At 35.3% G+C, this 22,228-nt stretch overlaps 7 protein-coding genes across 7 annotated transcripts; 4 read left to right on the forward strand and 3 right to left on the reverse strand.

The window, feature by feature from the left end:
* Nucleotides 1–594: 594 nt before the first annotated feature.
* BO80DRAFT_151362 (uncharacterized protein) lies at nt 595–1,791 on the reverse strand. The gene is made up of 4 exons (XM_025713788.1): nt 1,638–1,791; nt 1,191–1,585; nt 873–1,113; nt 595–820 (listed from the first exon to the last, which is right to left on the reverse strand). The coding sequence occupies exons 2-3, from the start codon at nt 1,554–1,556 to the stop codon at nt 877–879; spliced, it is 603 nt and encodes a 200-aa protein (XP_025573025.1). The 5' UTR covers nt 1,557–1,585; nt 1,638–1,791; the 3' UTR covers nt 595–820; nt 873–876.
* BO80DRAFT_151330 (uncharacterized protein) lies at nt 1,327–2,290 on the reverse strand. Its single transcript, XM_025713787.1, has one exon. It carries the CDS (start codon nt 2,155–2,157, stop codon nt 1,561–1,563), a length of 597 nt encoding a protein of 198 aa, XP_025573026.1. The 5' UTR covers nt 2,158–2,290; the 3' UTR covers nt 1,327–1,560.
* Nucleotides 2,291–2,983: 693 nt separating this feature from the next.
* Nucleotides 2,984–3,877, forward strand: BO80DRAFT_427082 (uncharacterized protein). The gene is made up of 2 exons (XM_025719915.1): nt 2,984–3,562; nt 3,617–3,877. Exon 1 carries the CDS (start codon nt 3,199–3,201, stop codon nt 3,553–3,555), a length of 357 nt encoding a protein of 118 aa, XP_025573027.1. The 5' UTR covers nt 2,984–3,198; the 3' UTR covers nt 3,556–3,562; nt 3,617–3,877.
* A 77-nt stretch (nt 3,878–3,954) lies between these two features.
* BO80DRAFT_466683 (aminoglycoside phosphotransferase family protein) lies at nt 3,955–6,354 on the forward strand. The gene is made up of 3 exons (XM_025722795.1): nt 3,955–4,255; nt 4,305–4,918; nt 4,971–6,354. The coding sequence occupies exons 1-3, from the start codon at nt 4,080–4,082 to the stop codon at nt 5,927–5,929; spliced, it is 1,749 nt and encodes a 582-aa protein (XP_025573028.1). The 5' UTR covers nt 3,955–4,079; the 3' UTR covers nt 5,930–6,354.
* A 1,110-nt stretch (nt 6,355–7,464) lies between these two features.
* On the forward strand, nt 7,465–8,116 carry BO80DRAFT_436617 (uncharacterized protein; the record flags this gene model as incomplete). Its single annotated transcript, XM_025720963.1, has 2 exons — nt 7,465–7,945; nt 8,028–8,116. 2 exons carry the CDS (start codon nt 7,465–7,467, stop codon nt 8,114–8,116), a joined length of 570 nt encoding a protein of 189 aa, XP_025573029.1.
* An 8-nt stretch (nt 8,117–8,124) lies between these two features.
* BO80DRAFT_427084 (SANT/Myb-like DNA-binding domain-containing protein) lies at nt 8,125–10,336 on the reverse strand. The gene is made up of 3 exons (XM_025719916.1): nt 9,420–10,336; nt 8,348–9,357; nt 8,125–8,292 (listed from the first exon to the last, which is right to left on the reverse strand). Exons 1-2 carry the CDS (start codon nt 9,853–9,855, stop codon nt 8,405–8,407), a joined length of 1,389 nt encoding a protein of 462 aa, XP_025573030.1. The 5' UTR covers nt 9,856–10,336; the 3' UTR covers nt 8,125–8,292; nt 8,348–8,404.
* A 10,602-nt stretch (nt 10,337–20,938) lies between these two features.
* On the forward strand, nt 20,939–22,006 carry BO80DRAFT_466684 (uncharacterized protein). The gene is made up of 3 exons (XM_025722796.1): nt 20,939–21,434; nt 21,488–21,555; nt 21,604–22,006. The coding sequence occupies exons 1-3, from the start codon at nt 21,306–21,308 to the stop codon at nt 21,650–21,652; spliced, it is 246 nt and encodes an 81-aa protein (XP_025573031.1). The 5' UTR covers nt 20,939–21,305; the 3' UTR covers nt 21,653–22,006.
* Nucleotides 22,007–22,228: the final 222 nt, after the last annotated feature.

Raw genomic sequence — 22,228 nt, forward strand, 5'->3', positions numbered from 1 at the left:
TTAAACCCAACTTTCTTAAACCCAACTTTCTTAAACCCAACTTTCTTAAACCCAACCTTCTGAAACCCAACTTCTCCAAACCAAGCTTCTCCAGACCGACTTCAGTCAGATCAATTTGCATTATCACAACCTTAAGTATTGACAGAAGACCATACCCTCCCGTCGTAATAAGTGCGGTCTATTTCCTTGACTCTTTTGTCGCGCTGTTCAGGTTTTTCTTTCCCGTTGGCGCTCTCTTAGCTCTTTCACCCCTCCAAAGTATAACTACCCGTCTCTTAGCTACAGCAGCCACGCCGATACAGCGGGTCATGAAAACAACATGTTGGCTTCCTGGCAACGCTCTGCAAGACGATGGGTACACCATGCAATAGCTGTTAAAAGTAAGCCCTTCGAGTATCTATTTTCTACATTGTCATCCGAAACTTCGAGCAGCACGGTTGCATAGTTTTCAGCCCGAAGGTATGATGTAGTGCCTAATGTGGGTTGCTAGCCAGATCACATGCCCCTCCCATATCATTAAACCCCACCTTGAAATTCTCAGTGTCACCATCAAGTCATCATCAATTTATCACACCATCCACTTGGTATATTTTTCTCCATGCGACGCAAGGCGCCGCCTACAAGCACCCTGCAAATTGCAACTTCTCGGGAGTCTATTCACAGCTCTCAAAGCTGTAGCAATCTCAACGCCACCAATCTGCCTTCAAGGTAAAGCCACCCAGCGCCTCCAAAGTCCCTTCCGACTGACATTAAGACTGATGTTAAACTACAGCAGGCTTTATATCCTCATAAACCATACCTTTTCAGACTGTTATGACAACTAGGAAAGATTTATTGGTATGGCATCTCCAAGCGGACCGGACATACAGTACTAATCTAATACCGCCAGGCATCACGATGGGAAACGCTCCCTGCAGACGACGATCGATTGAAGAATCTCACCGAATATGTATCGCTCGAGTCGATCGAAGCGGCGACCGTTGATCGGGAACTCCTTTGCAGAGATTGCGAAGAAGTGGTATTTTTCGAAGCGGATCGCGAAGTTTGGAATACCAAGGAAAGTAACGGCTTGATGAAGGTCCCGGCGGGCATTTCAGCGACAATATACAAAGGCTATTACTCCGTCAATTAAACAACAGTTTCGCTATGGTTGTGTCATAGCCTATTCGAAGCTCCACGTGACATAATACCTTCACCTTCACGCATTCTGTTGTATTCATACGTCCATTTCTCTTTTCCCACCCTCGCAAGTCACTTTCGTCAATAGCTTTCGAAATAGTATCTCCAAAGACCGCACGAACTTGGTCTGTCCTAATGCCCGATTCGGAGTTATGCAGCAATGGCAGCGTTCCAACAGACCCGATATCCAACCAGATGATTGCATCGCCATCACTCCGGCCCCTAGGGAATCTTGATCGCACACAATCTGTTATTTCTGGATCTAATATACGCTGGGGCGCGTGGCGGATAGCGTCTGCAGCTTGTACTGGAAACACTTTTTCAATATTCTTCCACCGCGCCGTGGGGAATTCAAAGGCGCCAGGCTGTTTAGCCATTGTGTCAGGTTCGGGATCTAGTAAAGTCTCTAAGGGAGTAGTCAGTTAGGGCAAGCAGTGCTTCTGTGTAAGGGCAATCACAATCCGTACCATCATCCATCTGCTCATCCAATTGCATGGAGCCTTTCTGCAACGACTCTTTGTGTAATGCATAGACAGACGAGTAGATCTCCTGGAATGGTTTCCCCTCAGATTCAGCGGATAAGCGCTTTAGTCGTGTGAAGATTTCTGGCCGATCGAGGCATGAGATGCGTGTTGTTGTCATATACGTCCGGATATTCGCCGCTTTGAAATGGTGAATCACGGATTTGAGGCGTCTGTCTTCAAAACTGATAGAGCAGAAAGCTAACTCGTTCAAATTCAGCTTACGGATCTCCAGGTCGAAATTACTACCAGCGGCACTTTTATTGACATAATGCATGAACACATTACACTTCGATAGAGTATTGGACTCCAATGAACGGGAACGTGTTGCCGCAAGACGGGCTTTAGCGTGCTCGAGCCCTTCAACGATCCTTATCTGTGCGTTAAGTGTCTTTAATTCGTTCTTCACATGGGTGAACGATTCCGGATGATTGTAGAGGTCAAAATCATAAATCATATTGGCGATAAGGCCTGGGAAAACCACAACAAAAGGATGAGTGTTTTGGTAATGTGTTGGGTCGGAAAATGTTGGTCTGGGAAAGCTGGGTCTGAAACAGTTGGGTCTTTAAAAGTTGGGTTTTAAAAAGTTGGGTTTTAAAAAGTTGGGTTTTAAAAAGTTGGGTCGTAAAAAGTTGGGTCGTAAAAAGTTGGCCCCCCGTCGCGTGCCACGTCACCTCCATGCAGGTGGACGGTTTCAGACTAGGAGGTCTGCTATTGTTAGTAGATCGACGCCAAGGTTACCATGTTGACAGAAGCTACTGGTACGATGTATGGAGCTTTCCCTCACAATAACATGACGACATGATGTATTCGAGTTGCCATTAAAGGCAGCCCTCACGTGTCGGGAAGCTTCTTTGACCCAGATTACTCATTAATTCCAAGGTAGTTCGGAACGCTTGTGAAGATTGAAGTAACTACCCCATTCGCATGATTAAAAATCCAAGTATTCTACTTTCCACTACAACATCACTACAGAAACTTCCAAGAACGACTAGTTCAATAATGGCACAGTTCCGGTTTCTACCAATGATAGCGTCTTGGTACCGTCTTACTATTGATTTGTCTTAATTCGGGATCTGTAACTGGTGCTGTGAGGCCTTTGTGGACTAATCATATCTAAGCTTGACATGCTTCCGCGGTCACCCTAGGGTGCAAGCGTAATCTCACTAGGTTCTTTGACTTTGTCCGTGATACTAAACATCCTACCTCCTGCGCGCAAGAGCACTTGTATCTTTGATAAATTACCGCTAAGTGCTGCAGGAGATATCACAAAAAGTGCGGTTCTCTGCTTTCCACTCGCGACTCACCTGCTTCTTACACCATAATGCAAATGTAGGCGAAATGCTTCATCTCTCAGATATATAAGAGCATATATTTGCCCTCGAAGTTGATTTATATACACTACAATCGTGGCTTTTTTTTCCTGCTGATTATTATCTGCGATAAATTCAAACTCAATACCGTGCCCTTTATCGTTCTACTTCTACATTGTTTGGCAATGTCGCGCCGAGCATGGAACAGTGTGGTGGAGGCGATCACTGGTCGGGGCTCCAAGATCTGGGAGAAACTTGCTAGACCGACAGTCGGGAGAGGCAAAACTCAATGGCCGAAATCCGCAAGTGATTTGGAAAACCACGGTGTCCGTTTTGACTATGATGGTACCATTGAAGAGAATGGACTTGTGTACCACAAGTTCCAGGTGCAGGCCAATGCCGGAAAGATTCCCAGTTCGTGGAAAGACTGGAGGGATAAGCATGGGGGGACTCATGCCGTCATTGGGACCGTTAAAATCAAGCAAGATGCAACAAAGGACGATGTTGATGAGGCACTCAAGTCACTTGAGGAACAGCTTTAATCAGAGTGTGAGTCATCAACGTTTCAAGCTTAACCGAGTAGAAGTTAATTCTCGTCCCTAGATTCTTGTACTTTTACAGAATATCATCCCTTATTATCCTCGCCATTGTCGGAGATTTAGGATTTGGCAACTTGTGGGGTCCCGACTGAAAACGGGATCCGAGAATTTTGATGTGGGGTTGGTATGATTGGTATCTGAATGTATCCACTCTTTGGCATAGCCTTCTCACTACTTTTGGGATTATGTGAGTTCTTTTATTTCTCAGTGTAACGATACATCATGCGTAAAACATGGAGACAAAACGGCTCGAGGCCGACAAGAGGCTTAGATCGCCAGCGTCGGCTGGCCCACATTCCGTGATCCATCATATCGAGAAAAGACGGAAATACTTTCTTCCGTCAGGGATAGATCTCCCTTAAATTATCCCGTGGAACGGACCTTCAAGGTAAATCATTCAAATAAGCGCAACATTCCTTTCTAATGCTCCTTTCTTTATCTGAGTTTCTTGTCTTCTTTGCAGTAGCATGATGAAAAACTATTCTATCAAGACACGAAAGCTTTTCGGCTCTTTACGGCCTCGAACTTTCCGCTTTCACAAGCTTGGGAATCCACAGCATGCGAAAGCGTCGACAAAATGTGTGCAACTATCAGACATCGCTCTTCATAATGAACTTTTCCGGTACACCTCTGGGAGATGGATGTAAGTGCTTATGACACTATGACTTTCTTCTAAGGCTGACTTTTCGAAGCTTCAACGAACATCTCCGCCTTGCAGAACGATTCCTTGAGTTTGATGTGTCCGCCCTTCAAAACGTTATTTCTGCTGCATCTCGCCATTCGATATCCGATCTCAGAACCTTTACAAAACTATCAGAAGGCGGATTCAACCGCATTTTTGAGGCCACTTTCAGCGATGGGAAATGTATTATTGCGCGACTTCCATACCCAAGCACAGTACCAGAACACTATACTGTAGCGAGTGAAGTGGCGACTTTAGACTATCTTCGTCTGCATGGTATTCCCACACCAGAGGTGTATGCGTGGTGTTCGACGAAGGCGAATCCTGTTGGAACAGAGTATATTATTATGGAAAAGTTGGTTGGTATCCCACTCGGCGATAAATGGTTCACATTGACGCCAAAGGAACAACACAAGGTCATGAAACAGATAATCGAATGGGAGACGCGATTGATGTCACTGCAGTTTCCTGCGTCTGGAAGTCTTTACTATACTAAAGACCTTTCATCTGAGAGGAGGGTACAACTCGCTGAACCCAACGGTATGGCGTTCTGCATAGGACCGACAGCTCACTATAGCTGGTGGCATGACAAAAGGGATCTATTGAATATCGATCGAGGTCCTTGTGAGTGGACTCCCTTTGAGGATTGTATTGTCGACATTGCTAACTACGAAAGGGCTGTCATCAATGGGGGTTTTCCGAGCAGCTGGCGAACGTGAACTGGCCTGGACTAAAGCCTATGCAAAACCTCGCTTGCCCTATGACCGGCTCTATAGGGAAATCTATCATTTTAAGCATGTCTCACCTGATAGCCACCTCACAGACCTCTCCAACTATCTTAAAATGATACCCTGCTTAGGGTATGCAAGCGACTCAACTTTGAATCGACCTGTCATGCGCCACCCAGACCTTCAGCCAAACAATATCCTCGTTTCCGATTCAAATGAGATAGTTGGACTTATAGATTGGCAGCATTGTTCTATTCTTCCTCTCGGTATTGCTGCTGGAATACCAACTCACTTCCAGAATTATGGTGATCCCGAATCGGAGATGCTGAAACAGCCTCAGCTTGCTCTACCTCCAGATTACGATTCTTTGCCTCCATCCGAGCAAGCATCGTTACTAGAGACTCGGCGCAAAAGAATGGTACATTTTCTGTATGCCGCTTTCACTAAAAGACTAAATAAAGAGCATTATGATGCCATCTTCGATCAGTCTGTTATCCTCCGCCAACGGCTATTCAAGAATGCTGGTACGCCCTGGGAGGGAGACTCGATATCTCTGCGAGCAGAACTCATTCGCTCTATACAGAATTGGCCGACAATTGCTCAGACCACCGATGCAGATCAAACTAGGAGTGTTTATCCGGTCGCTCCAGTGGGCTATTCAGAGGACATTGTCCGGGAAACCCTTGACTTAGATGCTCGTCAAAGAGAAGCTGATATCACGATAGAAGAAATGCGATCTGTCTTGGGTATCGATATTTTGGGTTGGGTTCCAAATGATGATTACGATGCTGTGAAAGGAGTAGCCTATGATATGAAGACCAAAATGCTTGAAGCAGCTGAGACTCCAGAAGATATTATCGGTGTCCGGGATCATTTTCCTTTTGATGATTTCGATGAAGGCGCCTGAGGCATTTCTCGAATTGTTTGATTATTTTTGTCTATTTATCGACAATACTATTGTTCTGGGCGGATAACGCTATCTACATGAGGGCGGCTGGACACTCCATTGGAAGAAGCAGTTGTGTGATCGTGCGCAAAGGGCCTGTTTTGATCATTGTTCACAGAAATGGATTTACCATGCTCAACGTGCTGTGCTGCCACGTCGCGAAGTGCGGTTTCAGGCTTGGGGTAAAGGAGAATGTAGGCATGGAAGTACATGGAAATTAGAGGTTTTAGAGGCAATGGATGCTTCATGAAGATCGGGGCACGTGAGCCAGGGAAATTGCAGGGTAAAGGAGAGGGAGTGAACAGGCCATTGAAAGAATTCTGGCGATCCATCCTGGAAAATGAGCAAATTGGGAAGCAAGCAAAGACTACTGACAAACGTTTGAGGAAATTGATTATGCTGCCTGCGTAGCTGTGTAAAAAATTCTTGAGATGGACCAGGATATTTGTAGCCAGCAGATTAGGGACCGACTGAAGGTCCAAGACCCATAATTGGGGCTTCAACGGAGTACTACGCCTCCTAAAGCCGGATGGCCATGGAGTAAGCCCGTCCCTGTACTCGTGCTCATGCGCCTCACGCGCCATGGGTCTTGGAAATGGATGCAATCGACCATCCCACGGAGCTTGCCTGGGGTCACGTACCAATTAGGTAGTCGGTTAAATAGATGTTCCGCACCACATGATTAGGGTAGCCAATGATAGTTAAACAGGGTCGAGCTTTCGTTGGCCAATGTAATGTTTTTGGAGAAAAGGACACGTTCAGCTTCACAAGGTTAAGGCGGGGCCTCTGGGTGCGATCCACTGGGGTTCGGGTGGCAAAGGTGAGCTTCGGGTGAAGGATGAACAAGGTGAAGAGAAAGCGGCAAGGGCACTAAACCCAATGAATCGAGAAAGGGCCGGTGAGCAAAACATACAACCAAAGGCTATCTGGATAGATTTCTCAGTCTCCCGAGACTCTATAAATGTAGGATACTAGTAAATCCCTACACACTACAGCCTTGGTGTCCGAAAGAGGGTCTTGCCCGAGTTGGACTAGGGATGTTTGACCATCCCGTAACCTCCCGGCGGTTCAGAGTGTTGTATGACTGCGCGGGTTGTGTATAGCCTCAAGATGTCCTACTATGGTAGTGGAAGGGACATATTGGGAGATGGCTATGTTGATATTCATCTATTAGTTGTAGTTCTCGTACTATCACCATTCGTCATTCACCCCGTGGCTTCCAGGCCAGGTGTTGGTGACTGTCCGCTGCTGTCGCTGTCCCGGTATTCACTTTGTCGCTTCCTGTTTAGGAGACTGGTGTTGACCCTGCCTCTTATTATAAGTCTCCAGCGGTCCCCCCTCCCCCCTTTCCTTGAGTCTTCCAAGCCTCTCCTCCACCTCCTCTGTGACCTCCGCTTGCTTGCCTGCCTCCCGTCCTGCGTGCGTGCCTGTCTCTGCGCCTCCTATTTTCCTGTCCGCCTGCCTGTTGGTTCACCTGCCCTGCCTTCCCCGCCGCGATGGCTCCTCGCGAGGTCAGCTTCCACCGGGAGCTTGCGGTGTTGCTCCAGCGCTTTGGCTTGACTCGCAGCCCGTCCGTCAACGCCATTAACAGTCTTCCTGCCGGCCGCCTCCACATTTTGCGCGTCCTCCTCTCCTCTCTTCTCCGTGACAGTCCCTCGCGTGAGTATCGGATTGCGAATGCCACCCTCCTCGAAATCTCCGACCTCAATGATCGCTTGCTACGGCGCCTCCATGAGGCCAATTTCCGTGCCCTTTGCAATGCCTTTGCTCTGCCAGCCAATGCCAATCCTATCCATTTGGCTGCCCTAGACATCGTCTCCCTCGAATTGTTTCACGATAGCATCACCGCCCTCCAGACTGCGGCCAACCATGACCGTCGCGTCCTGTCCCCTGCCTTCCCCGCCGAGCTGCAGCGCCTCTGGGAGGCCAGTCAGAACTTGCTCGACGCCCACGATAGCGAGATCGCTCCTCCTTCCTGTAAGTCTGTCCACCGTCCAGGGAAGCTAGCTCTGACTTCTGGGGATTGGAGTCTAGGATGACACTTCCTGCCTCTTGCCAGCCCGCGCGTTTTTCGTTGTTGCTCCTCCGTTAGTTTGGGCTCTCTGGGGTGAGCCGTACTTATTTGGGCTGGGTATCAGGAGCTGGTAGTTTATCTTCAATAAAATCAGGTTTATTAACTAGGATATGCATCGTTAAAGGCTACTATCTGTAGACCAACTATAGGGATCCAGAAACCATGAGGTCCTACCTTATCTTGTAGTTGGATTAGGTCTTCAACGATATCCACTTCTGCCTTGACAGCTTCTAAATCATTGGAAGAGGCACTACTCATAGCATTAGCCGAGTCCAGACCCTGTTCTTATAATGTCTCACACGCACCAATGAGTATCCATGAATCCAGGCCCTTTCTTATCGGCATCTCCGCAGTCTTCCAAATCAAGATTTGGCCTTGTGGCGTAATTTAGTCGAGTAGTGGACTTGAAGGGATGACACATTCCGGTCAGGGAAATGGTCTGCGATCTCAGACCATGACATCGCCTCCCTTTCTTTCAGCCGGACCAACAGCGCATTCTCATCTGACGTGTACGGTCTTTGTTTTCCTGAAATTCCTGTCGAAGGGGGCTGGTGCACTGTCGAACTCGTGTCAGGCACAAAGGTAAAAAAATACGCTGTCTTCAGGCCAGAATCCGATGCAACTGTGAGAAGAGCTTTTCCGCGGATTTCATGAAAATCACGGGTACAATGGCACGAAGCGGGAAATGAAAGGTCCAGAGGATGAGAAAGATGCCTGGAAGCAAGCGTCCGCTTCTTCACCTTCAGACTCGGACCTTCAGTGCGAAGGAAAGACGCATCCGGAACCTTGTGGTTACTGCCTCCTTGATCTGAGCGAAGTCGCTTATTGCACGCTGCCGCAGCGGCCCTTGTGCTTGCCCTGGTGGCTCTTCCTTGCTTCCATGAAGGTGCTGGTACAACCACAGCTATTGACGGATAGCGTACTGGGCCGTTAGAAATTGGCGTTGTTCTAGCACCAGAATGTTCCGGACTTGAGCACTGGAACGACCTAGGAAATGGGCTAAATGCAGTTGACATGGCTTCGGTGCTACTGGAACTTCCAGCCCGGCCCGGAGCATCGATTTTCCGAGAGCATGGAACTTCACTGAGCTCAGGTGTATGGCACGAGTTCGTATCCTCTTCGCAGGGTACAGAGCTGATATACTTTGAGGAAGCCCCTATGATTAGCGAGTTTCCCGAGGCTGACTCTTGCTGGGAATCACCAGTCGTGGATAGGCCGCTAGAAACATTGTCCGCTTGTTTGGATGTGGGCGCGGTGACACAGGGAGCGTATGAAATGCGAGGAGTCTCCGCTGCTTTGCTATGAGGCATGGAATCTAGAATATGTCAGACAAAGAAAGGTTGATTTCCAACAGTATCAAGTATTATACCAACTTACTTGGTAACTCATTCTCCTGCACATCGAGAGAATCAAGCTCCAATTGGACTGCGGGGCATGATACTGGTATCGCAGAGGAGTCTTTGAATGGCGCTGGCTCGGATGAAGCCAAGCGAGAGCCTCCATTATCCAATCGAGTATCAAGAGTGGCTGGAATGATTGGTGCCACAGCGGTTCCGATATCTTTCGTCATTTGATGCTCAGTGACGCTATAAATCCTATCGATCTCAAAATCAAATGTATTCGATAGATAAGTTGTACGGGTAGATGGCAGTCCCTGTTCTGGAGGTGCCTGAGACGATGCTGGGATCATCTCTGTGGGAGAGAAATGCTGGAAAGTTCGTGGAATATGAACTGGTGGTGACTTCCTTCGACCGATGGAAGGCGGCTGGCTTGGACCACGGTAGAACTCGATTTGATCAAGATTCACCCTCATTTTTTAAAGTGCAGACAAGTCACGGAGATAGTAATCCTTGGTAGATAAAGCCGCCGTAGGTTGAAGTCAAACAGTAGTAAAATCAGTTGCAATGATACCCATCCGTCGCTAGCAATACAAACGAAATGAAAGAAACTGAAAGCAGTAGCTCAAGGAGCCCTTTATAGGGTCGAAATGCTACCTGAGTATCATGGGGTGGGGAACAAGCAGTGGAGCGCCTGGTAGGCTTCATACTACCGGAGGCCTGTGTCTTCTGTGCCTTGTTGGATCCGGCCCTCACTTGTATCGGGTGCAAATGCGGGAATGCGTCCAATAGTTGACCGAACCGCTTCAAAGAGGGCTTCGGGCTTGCAGTGCCCACCTTGAAAAGGCCGTCTTTCCGGAAATGTAACGTGCATCCTTCGAAATAGGAAATCCTCTACGCCAGGGGTAGCCTGCTGTTTGCAGGCCACACAAGCCACTGGGTCCATGGCTAGTCAAGATGTTTCCGCTCAGCCTCGGAGCTCCTTGAGGCATTTTTGCGATTGGCCTGTGAGTCAGAAGCAGACCTAGCAAGCAAGTGACTGCACCGGTTGGCGGATATGTTCGGTCGACTGTCGGCTGGGCTAGAGAAGTGACGCGAGATCAGGAGTGCTGTGTTGCATTGGCGATAAGACTAAAGCAGAGGCTAAGGTAATGAGTCCCACATTGCCAGTCACCTGCCCAAACTGTGCACAGCCTTCTATTCGCCTCACATGAGGAAGGCCGAGGATACAGACCCGAGAATAGGGGGAACATTTTGTACCCTGATGTAGTCAGGGCTGCCGGTATCCCGTTCAACAGTTAACAAACAACGAGAAACTCCCTAAAGAACAGAACCAAGTATATCTGCTTGTAACAGCTTCAAGCCATCTGTACAGTAAAAAGGAAACACCAAGCAAAATATGTAGCACAGGAAACCAAGGATGATCCATGCCATTTGCGACACACCTGGGCGTGGTCTGGTTATGTGAGTGGAGAAGCAGGCTGTGCTACAGCCGCATAATTTTTCAGCTGGCTCGGGGGGGCGAGCAGAGAGGCCACGTCAGCCGATCTCAGAAAAACTTCGGAGGCGAAATTAGAAGGGAGGAGAGTATTGGGAGGAAGAGAACTATTGTTGAGCGACGCACCGCAGCTTTATATACATGGCAGACGTTGTCAGGCGGGCGGTGGAAGACGGCATATCCCGATCAGGGTTAGCGGAATAAGCCAAACCCGGTACGGACGGGCTAAACCATACATGGCTGGCGCGATCCCGGATCTGGCGCCGGCCACACGGACGCTAAACCCGAAGAAGGGGGCAGCCGAAACCGGCAGCGGGCCAGCAAATCGCAATTCTACTATTTATAATATAAAATAATTTAATTTTATTTATCTAAGATTGTGTAAGAGGTGTATATATAATATATAATTATATATTTTTAATATATTTAATAATAATAAACTAATAATATGATTTCTTTTCTAAATATTATAGATTCTATTAAAAATTATTTAAATTATATAATTAATTAAAATACTCTTATAGCCTCTAAGATATCTATAAGGAAGTAAGCTATATTCTTTTACTATTTATATAATATATATAGTAATAATTAATTCTAGTAATTTTTTAAGAGTATTAAGTAGCACTACCGGCCTATATAATTTAGATAGATAGAAATTATAAGATTCTTTCTTATAAAGGACTACTGTGATTAATTTTTAGAAATATTTAAAATTATATTTTATATATATATAAGTATTAAAGATTATAATAAATATATTAATAAATATTTTTTTATTAGCTAGTATATACTACACGTAGTTAGGAACAGTATTAATACTAAATATTTTATTTATAAGAATATGTTTAATAATATCCTATATCTTTTATTTTATTATTAAAAAAAATTCTAGGGCCTTTAGTTTCTTAGCTATATTAATATTAAATAAATTAATCTCTAGAGGCTCTAGAAAGAAAGTTTATTAAAAAATCTTTATTTTCTACTTTATAATCTCTATATCACTATTCAGATCTTTAAGAATCAGAATAATCTTATTATTTCTATTTTTATTTCTAGTTTATTATAATATTTACTATACTTTATGGGGTTTTTTCTCTATAATTTTATATATAATATCTTAGTAAATATTTTGCAAGATATATTTAATAATTTTTATTTTTTTATTTTTTATTATTATATATTTCTTCTATTTTTTTTCTATTTATTTATTTATATATATATGTCTTGCTTTTCTTATTATCTTTATTATTTTATAATATTTTAAAATAAATCTAAAATTAGTTTATTTACTAGAATTAATCCATAGGGTTAACTCTATAATAATATATTATACTATTTCTATGAAATAATCTATAATAGTATTAATTTATTTTAGAATAGAATTCTCTAAATAATTCTATAGATCTTCTTTAAGGTTTATCTTTATAAATTTATATATTTTCTTTATATTTATAGTTTTTTAATTCTTTTTCGGTGTTAACTTCGCTAATAGTATATCTAAATTAATAATTATAGCTATTAAAAAATAGTTAAAATTAATATATATAATAGATATAATCTTATATATAATTAAACAGCTTATTAGCTTGGAGATATTAAAGATTAGATTAATTATAGTTTAGTAGTTTGAGACGGCCGTTCAACACAGCAAAATGAGGTCGTATTAGTGCTAACTACTCTAGAACTTTAAGCGTAAGGAGGAAAAAAGAAAAACAAGAAGTATTATAAGCGCTCACTTAAAGAAAACAATATTAAAGTAAATGAAATAAATATAATCATATAATCCTAAATAAGGTTGCTATCATATTATCCCCCTATTTAAATCTAACTATCTCTAATCAAGGGAATATTATTATTATCATAATCTGTAATGAATTTATTATTCTCCGCGGCTATAATCTATATAGAGAGTTATTTAGATAGTCCAGGACAGTCTGGATAATAGGTATAAAAGTTATATAAATAAAAAAATATATTTTTAAAATTACTAATGGGATACCACTCGTGGTTATTTTTATTAGAATCTATCTATTTAATACGGTACTGTAGGATTCCTATCTATAAATAATTTTCTAAGATTTATTCTACTTCTTACTCAGTATAATTATTAACTTTAATTAAGAAAGCTTAATTTAAGATCTATCTAGATAACAGCTCTAAAGTACCGCGAAAGTAAAATTTATCAAGATAAAAAATAAAATAAATCTTTATATTATTAAATAATTAAACTCAGAATATGTAACTAATTTTCTCAGTAATAATTACTAAACTATATTAATTTTCTAATAACTTCTAGAATAATTATTTTTAATACTAATTTCTAGTATTTATATAAATCTTATTTCTAATATCAAAATTTACAGGCTAATATTATTAGTTAACTATATAAATCTAAACTTATTAAATAGTCTATATATCTTTCTTTACTAACTTCTATATTTATTCTATACAGCGGGCCAGAGTTCAGGTTTATTATTAATTAATAATATCTATAATAGAGGTCTAGAAAGATATCTAATTAAAAAAAATATAAGACTTATATTTTTACTTAATTATAAAGGATAATAGTCCCGTGGATTCCTGGAGTAAGATTATAAAAATAAAATTAATTAATAATAAGAGTTCTAACCAGTTATCTTAATAATAATTTATAAAAGAAATAAGTTTTTATACTATATACTGGTTAACAATTTCAGTTTACCTATTAATTTAAAGATAATATATTATTAAAAACTTAAATTTTACTTATAATATATAATATAACTTATTCTAAAATTTTAACACAAATTATCTTTCTTAATTTAATATAATTATATTTAGAAATTTTAATTAAGAATATATATACTCTAGAAAGAGCTAGACCATGTCTTATATAAATATAATCTTTATATATAATATTAAAATAACTTACTTACTTAGCTGGTCTATTATAATAAATATAATATTAAAGTTATAGTAATTCTTTAGGAACATCTAAAAGTCTATTAATAAATACTATTCTAGATAGTCTAGGATTAGTAAAGATTATAAAAATCTTAAAAAAAAAATCTTATCTTATATTCTTCCATTTATAGATTAGATAGTTATTTAAATAATAATATATATCTTAGTTCTAAATATTTTAATAATATTAATATTTCATAAGATCCAGCATCTTTGTTTAGCCTAGATAAATAAATAATAATTAATAGTAGATTTTATCTAGTAATTAGGTATATAAATCTCTATTATCCAGGATTATTAAAAGATTATTAAAAAATATAAGTTTATTTTCTAAAATATATTTTTTTTTACTATAATAGACTTATTCCCGGTAAGACTCCAGGAAGATATAATTCTAATTAGCTATTAAAAAATAATTTATAACTTATAAGTATTCTTCCACGGAAATAAAAATTATTAGTAATTTAAAGATTAATAAAAGAAAATATACTCTATTTTCTAAATATTTTAAAGATAATAAGATTTACTTATAATATTATATTAGGATTTATTTATTTTTATTTTTATAAATTAATATATTTACTAAAATATTATACTTCCCAGGGCGGAATCAAATTAAGAAATAATATTAGAAAAAGAACTCAGCCCACTACGCTTAATAAATATTTAATTTTTTAGTAGTCATGAAATACTCTAAAGCTTAATAATTAATTAAAATATTAAAATAGTCTATATACTAGAATTCTTCTAGCTCTAGTTATTATTTCTCCAAGACACGAATAATTGCTAGTAACTTTTTATCATAAATATTATAATTATATTCTATAAAAAATATAGTCTTGAAATAATAAACTACTAGATACTAGACTTTATTTACTAGCTATAAAAATATCTCTATAATAACTCTATCAATAGTGTCCATCTTAATATAAATAAGAAGTATGGAATTATAGTAGGCTAGAATAAAAACTAAAACTAACATCTTTTTAAATATTTTAAAAGCTTTAGTATAAGTATAATCCTAGTTAAAGATAATATCTTTTTAAATTAATTATATTAAAGATTATACTATTTTATTATAAATTTTAATAAATCTTCAGTAGAAGTTATAAAAATCTAAAAATAATTAAATTCCTTATATAATTATTAGGATTATTTATTTAATAATAATAATAATCTTTATTAAATCTATCTAAATACTATTAATAACAATAATAAATCCTAAAAACTTAGTTTTTATAATATAGAACTCGCACTTATAAATAATAGTCTATAAATCTATAGTCTATAACTTCTTAAGTACTAAACATATATATAACTCATATTTAATTATATTATCACTATAAATCAATACATTATTAATATAAACTATAATAAACTTATCTAAGTATTCTATTAAAATTTTATTAATAAGTTATTAGAAGGCAGCGGGTCTATTAATAAATTTAAATAAGAAAATTTAATACTTAAATAAGTTATATTATATTTTAAAAATTATAAGATCTTCTAAAGCAAGATTTATTTTAATCTAGTAGAAACCCTGACATATATTAAGTTTAATAAAGATTTTTATATTATATAGATAGTTTATTATCTCATCAATAAAAAACAAAGAATATAAATCTTTTTTAATTAAAATATTTAATTTTTAATAATCTATATAGAAATAGAGGCCTCCTCTAGGCTTTCAAACCATTAAAATAGAGAATATAAAGAATATAGAATTTAATATAATAAATCTTTTATTTAAATTCTCTATAATATAATTATAAGAGGCCTGCAGCTCTTCTACTATTATCTTATAAAAAAAAATAGTATTTAAAGAATTCTTACTCTCTAACTAAATCTTATAGTTATAATATTAGGATAGAGGTAGCGTATTAGATTCCTTCTTTAAAAAGATATTTATTAAATTATAATATTACTTAGAGAAGATTTTTTTAATTTTTTTCTCCTTACTTATATATGGAGTCTCTAATTTCTCTATAAAAATTTTCTTAATAATATTAAATAAAATAATAAAAGTCTTTATTTTTAAATTCTTTAGATATTATTAAAAGCCAGCCGCTCTAATAAAAGCTATCTTTCTATAAAAGAGTCTAATTAAGATAAGCTTCAGTTTAGACTTCAGGATTCTAGAAGAAAGATAATATTAATAATTCTCTCTAATTAAATTATATTTTATTTTTACTAAAATTTTATATAAACTACTTCAGTTAATATAAGGAAGAATTAATAATAGTTATAGAAACTTTAATTATTTATTTTTTAATTACATCTTATAGTCCTTCTAAACTATATTTTATTAATATTTATAATCCACCGGGGACCGCTCTAAAATAATTTAAAAAATATTTATAAGAAGTCTAACTTTTACCTTATTCTTTAATATTAACTAACTTAGCTAGATTAATCAATAATTCTAATAATCTAGTAAGATATTATATTTAATAAATTATATCTTTTTAAAAATAGCATCATACCTTCCCAAGTCCAATATAAGAAAGAGAGTATTTAAAAATTAGTAACTATTAATTATAAAATTTAATTAAATTATATATATTAAATTAATAGTCTACTTTCTATTAAAGTCTATAACTAGAATTACCTTCTTTAAAGATAGTATTAGGATTTTAAAGTATCAGACTAATTTAATAATAAATTAAATATTTATTATTAAATAAATATTAATTTCAGAATTAATAAATATACAAGTAAAAATAGCGATACTATCTTTAAAAAATAAAATAATAATTATAAAATTATTACTATTATTTTTTAATAAATCTTATAAATTTATCATACTTATTTAAGCTTCTAGCTTATCTAAGATAGAGATTTTTCCTAAATATTATTTTTTACTAATTTAAATTTTTTTATAGAGACTTCCAGAGCTTTTACTTATATAATCTTTTTTTTAAGATATTCTTTACTCCTATAACTAGATTTTTTATAATAAAAATATTTCTTATTTTTTATCAGTGTCTCTTTAATCTCCAGTTCTATACTAAAAACTTAGATCAGGGATTTAAAAGAAATACTTATAATACTTAAAATAATAATAAAAGAATAAAATATATAAAATTTAATATAATTTTTAATTATTATAAAGTTGCTTTTAGTATATTTCTTAATTTATTTTTTAATTATATTTATAAAATTAACATATTACTTCACAAATTTTTTAAAATCTTTATTATTATAATTATACACAGTGAGATCTTAAAGTTTAATAGAGAATTTATTATAGAGATTATTTTTTTAGATACTCTTATTAACTCCAGCTTCAACAGCAAAATAATAAAAAATTAAGATAGAAATATAAAATTTATCTCTAATTTTTATCTATAAGTCTTGGTACTGGTAACGGGCATTATAAATCTTATTAAAATTAGTAAAGATAATCTTTAGATATTTAAATATATTATCTAAATTAAAAAAGAAGTTAATGGCGTTAGAATAAAGGTATAAAATAAGATATCTTTTAATAATATTCTAATATCGGCTGGTAATATATATCTTATATATAATAAAAATACTATACTAATTAATATTAACTTCTAATTTTTATTACATAGTAAGAACCTAGTTTTTATAAATCAAATCCACGCTATTATTAAATAGAGAAGAATCTAGAATCTTCATAAATTTCTTTATTTCTATAGAAATATTTTAATCTAAATATATTTATTATTATAAAACTTACACAGTAAAGTAGTCTTATTTTCTAATAAAATACTTAATTTTCTAAGCCTACTAATCCTGCTGGTCCAGAAGATTATCTTTTTTAGTTTTTAAAATATTAAAAATCTTTAGAAGGATCTTGAAGATCTACTTCAGATCTTTCTTATATTAATTATTAAATTTAATCTAATTAAATCTATCTTTCTAGTCTAGTTTATCAGGCAATATCGCGGAAAGTTATTAATTATTCTTAGAACTAAGAATCTAGGTACTTTCTCTGGCTATTTTATTTATTCAGTCAGTTAGGTAAGTTTTTTAGCTGTTAAGCGTCATTAAAAATATAGAATAGGGACTATTAATAGCTTAATAGAAGCTAGCCGTGTACAGTAGTAGAAGAAGAATAAAAAATAATACTTAAAATTATAAGATAGCCGTTTAACACAGTAAAATAAGGTTATATTAGTGCTAACTATTCTAGAACTTTAAGCATAAGAAGGAAAAAAGGAAAACAAGAAGTATTATGGGCGCTTACTTGAAGAAAATAATATTAAAGTAAATGAAATAAATATGGTCACATGATCCTGAATGAGGCTGCCGTCACATAGTTTATATACTTCTAAGTAATAATACTTAATTTAAATTAAAGATTTAAATTAGTATTATTTATTAGAATTAGTAGAAAATTTATTTTAAGATTAGATTCTACATTCTCACTATCTTATATAAGATAATAAAAATTAAAGTTACTTAGTATAAACCAATCTTTATTTTTTAATTACTTGTTGTCTAATGGGATTAGACTTATTAAAATATTTATAATTATTTTACTATTACTATTATATATATTTAATAAGTATAGGATCTATTTATATTTATTATAGAGATAGAGCTTCTATATATTATATAAATATTTTATATATTACTATTTACTTGAGTTAATTTTTTTAGAGATAAATATATATATTTATACTTAATTTTCTATCATAACCGCTGGATATAGTAATTAATAATTATAAGTAAAATTATATATAATATTTAAGATAGAGTTTTTTTATAATTTTTAAATTATAACAATATCTGCTTTAAAGACCTGAGAGTCCTATAAAAAATATTTTATTATTATATTTTTTAATTTATTTATATTATACTAGATAATTTATAATAGTTTTTTATTTATTATTTAAATATCTCTAGGATTTCCTTGGTTTTATAATATAAATAAATATAGTAAAATAATAAGTTACTTCTTACACTATTAGCTCTATATTTTCTAAATTATATTATAATATTAAATATGGAACTATTCAATGATTTATTTAATATTAAACTAGAAGATATTAGATCTTATTCTAGAAATTAAAAAAGAACTTTTAAAGTTTATATTAAAGTATAGAGGTTAGAATCAGGATTATTATTATTAATTTTTATTAATATTTTTATTATTCTTTATATAGGCTTTAACTAAGCTAGTTATAGTCTCTATAAGATTACTAATATCTTATATTTAAAATTATATTTAGACTCAAAGTATAAAATCCTTTAGATTTTTTTTAACTATATATTAATAGTTTTAACTATTTTATTTACTAATTATATATATATATAATCTTAGCTATTATCTTCTTTCTAGTAGATTATTATCTAATTTTATAATTAAATAATTAGTTTATTTAAAATTTAAGAATTAATCTAGTTTATAGTTTTATAAAAGCTACTAATATTATTATTTTTTTATTTTTATTCTTATAACTAGCCTACTTACTTTTACTTATTATTTTTATTATTATATGTGCTTTAGTAGGTATTAAATCTATTATTTTTATATTTATTATATCTATTATATTACTATTAATTTATTAAATAAAAATATAGTAGTGTCTCTAGGATTACTATTTCTAAAAATATTATCTTATAATAGTTTATTTATAGAGATTATCCTTACTAAAAATAAAATAATTTAAAAATAGAAAAAAATAGAGTAATAATATTTAAATAATTTTTTAATAAATTTAGTTATAATTTATTATATTTTTTTCTTATAAATTAAATATATTTAGCTCTATGTGTAATATATATTTCTATAATTAATATATTTTAATTTTTTCAATTTTACTTATCTTTCTCTATAAATATTTATAAGTCTGGTGATACTCCGTGCAGTATATATAGATTATTTAATTAAAATAAATATTTTTTATATAATTATATTATTAATAATTGTAGTATTAATAGATGTGTAATATTTAATTATATTTAATTATAATTAAGATTTAAAAATCTTATATAATATTATATTCAATCGCTTTATTTACTGGAATAAGAAAGGTAAATTTAATAATAATTATTAAAGATTTTTACTTCTTAAGGCTCTAGAGAGAGATAATTAATTAGTATATATAAAAAATCTTAATATTATCTTTCTAGTAGTAGATATTATCTATTAATAAAGCTTTATTAATTTTTTTTAGTTAAATAAGATTAATTAATTTAATTTATATTTTATAAATTATAATTTTTTAAATTGGATAATAGATAACTATATCTTTTTAAAATTTATATACTTATGAGGAATACTACTAGGTAGTCTTTATCTTTATAATAAAGTAGAGATTAAGATTTAAATTATTTAACTTAAACTGCCGCGTTATGATAAATTTTATAATAATTAAAAAAAATATTAGTTTAATAAATCTAGATATATATTTTTTCAGTCTTTACTAGGATATTCTTTAGAAGTATTTTATAAAACTAAGTTATACTCTCTAGATTACTAAATTTAATAATAATCTGAATCTCCTCTATCAGCTTAGAGAAGAATATATTTATTAAAATTAATCTTAATTATATTAAATTATGTAGTAGTGGTAGCATATTTTTCTATATAGTAATATTAATCTAGTTATAAATATTAATAAAAAAAGAAAATTTTTTTATAATAATCTCTAAGGAATACAAATACTTTTTTATATTTTAATAAATCTACCAGGAATTTCTACATATTCTTAATATAATTAGTAACTAGTTTAGATACTTAAGAGCTCTTACTTACTTTTAGGTATTTAAGTATTGTATTTATATTATATTAGAGATTTAAAATATATTTCTAGGAATGTTCTGATTTCCTCACAGAGATAACTAAACTAGACTAGTTAAATGTCTTCGATGCTATTCTCAGAATAACTAATCAATATTAGTATTATTTAATAGCGATGAGAGTTACGAGAAACTTATCTAATTTTAACGCCCGTAGGGTGTTACGTTACGGTGTGATTTCAAAAATTAGATTCCTGCGCAAGTTGTTGTTTTTTTAGAAGCCTTGCGGACAAACGTTCCTCCATATAACCACATATGATAGTCCTGAGAGCGATGGGCTTGGCAAAATAGGCACCCAGTCTAGTACCTTGAGTGGAGGGACAGAGCCAAGTTTATTGGTAGAACATCCGGGTAATTACTCAATGACAATGGTCGTATCCCCTATCCACATCCTATTTGAGATTTACTGCCGCTCTCCCTTTCAGTAGACTCCAATTCTGGTTCCCTTTCCAAAAAGGTTGATGAATTGTGGCTGGTGGTGGCACCTCTGGACCCTTGACCCACTCACGATTCACTAGTATTCGTTAGAAAATTAATTGGTTAGGCAGCCACAAGTGGGAGCTTTTACCAAGCAAGTTCAGCACCACAGGGCGGATCAATTCCAACCGCTGCACTATAAGTAGCCGTTTGTCGCGCATTGGTCTATTCAGTTCGCCATCTTTTCTCCGTCCCTCTCCCCTTGGTTCACCGAACTGCGAAAGCATCATGAACTTCTTTGAATGGCTTCTCACCCCCTTCAGCAGCACCCCTGCGCTGGAAATCAAGGAGCGGGTCTGGGACACTGAAACCGTGACGATGCAACAACCCGTCTCCCCCGAGAATCCCAACCCTGAGGTGAGCTGCTGCCGTATCCCCAACTTTGCCTTTGAAGTCGGCTAATCATCCAGGTGATCCATGATGCGACAGAGGTCGGCCTGCGCGGCGGCGGTGAGGGGAGTGAGGTTTGCTGTGGCGTGTATGTTCCTTCCCCTATAACACCTCGATACGAGACTGATCGTTGCAGGTGCTGTGGTCTTCTTTGCTTCGAATGCTGCTGTGGTGGCGATGACTAGACTGTAGGGATGAATCAATAGGGTCTCGTCGTGGCTTGAGGATACGGGGTGGAAAGGGATAAGATTGTGATCAATAATATACTATATGTTCTTTGGACTATGCAAATATCTCTGGCACTGGTAGTAGAGATTTCCAGGCTGGGTTCACCTGTGGCCTGTTATCATGCGCCCATAAAGGTTCAATCGCACGTGTCTTCGCCATGGAGAGCCAAGCCACACTTAAGGAAACCCAGGTAGATGCAATGTGGTGTGACAAAAAAGGATGGTCATCACCGTGCATAGCCTTGGAATAGGGGAAGCTCAGGGAACGGTCTTGGAAGGCTACTATCTAGTCCCTTTCGCAACAATTTCTACCGTAGGATACTTTATCGGCTAGTCTTGGTGCCGGCCTAGAGGAAATAAAAGAAAAAAGAAAAGAGAAAAAACCCCTGGAAAGGGTCTTTCTGTCTCGAATTAAGCTCGGGACCCGCGGGCTGACGTGGGGATAGCCTCTTCAGTATGATTGGGGAACCTAATTTCCCTTTGGGGAGACGAATACGGATTGCCCGTTCCCAGCTTAGTATGGTTGGGCCTGGG

Source organism: Aspergillus ibericus (genome assembly GCF_003184845.1).
Source record: "Aspergillus ibericus CBS 121593 unplaced genomic scaffold BO80scaffold_33, whole genome shotgun sequence".
NCBI lineage: Eukaryota > Fungi > Ascomycota > Eurotiomycetes > Eurotiales > Aspergillaceae > Aspergillus > Aspergillus ibericus.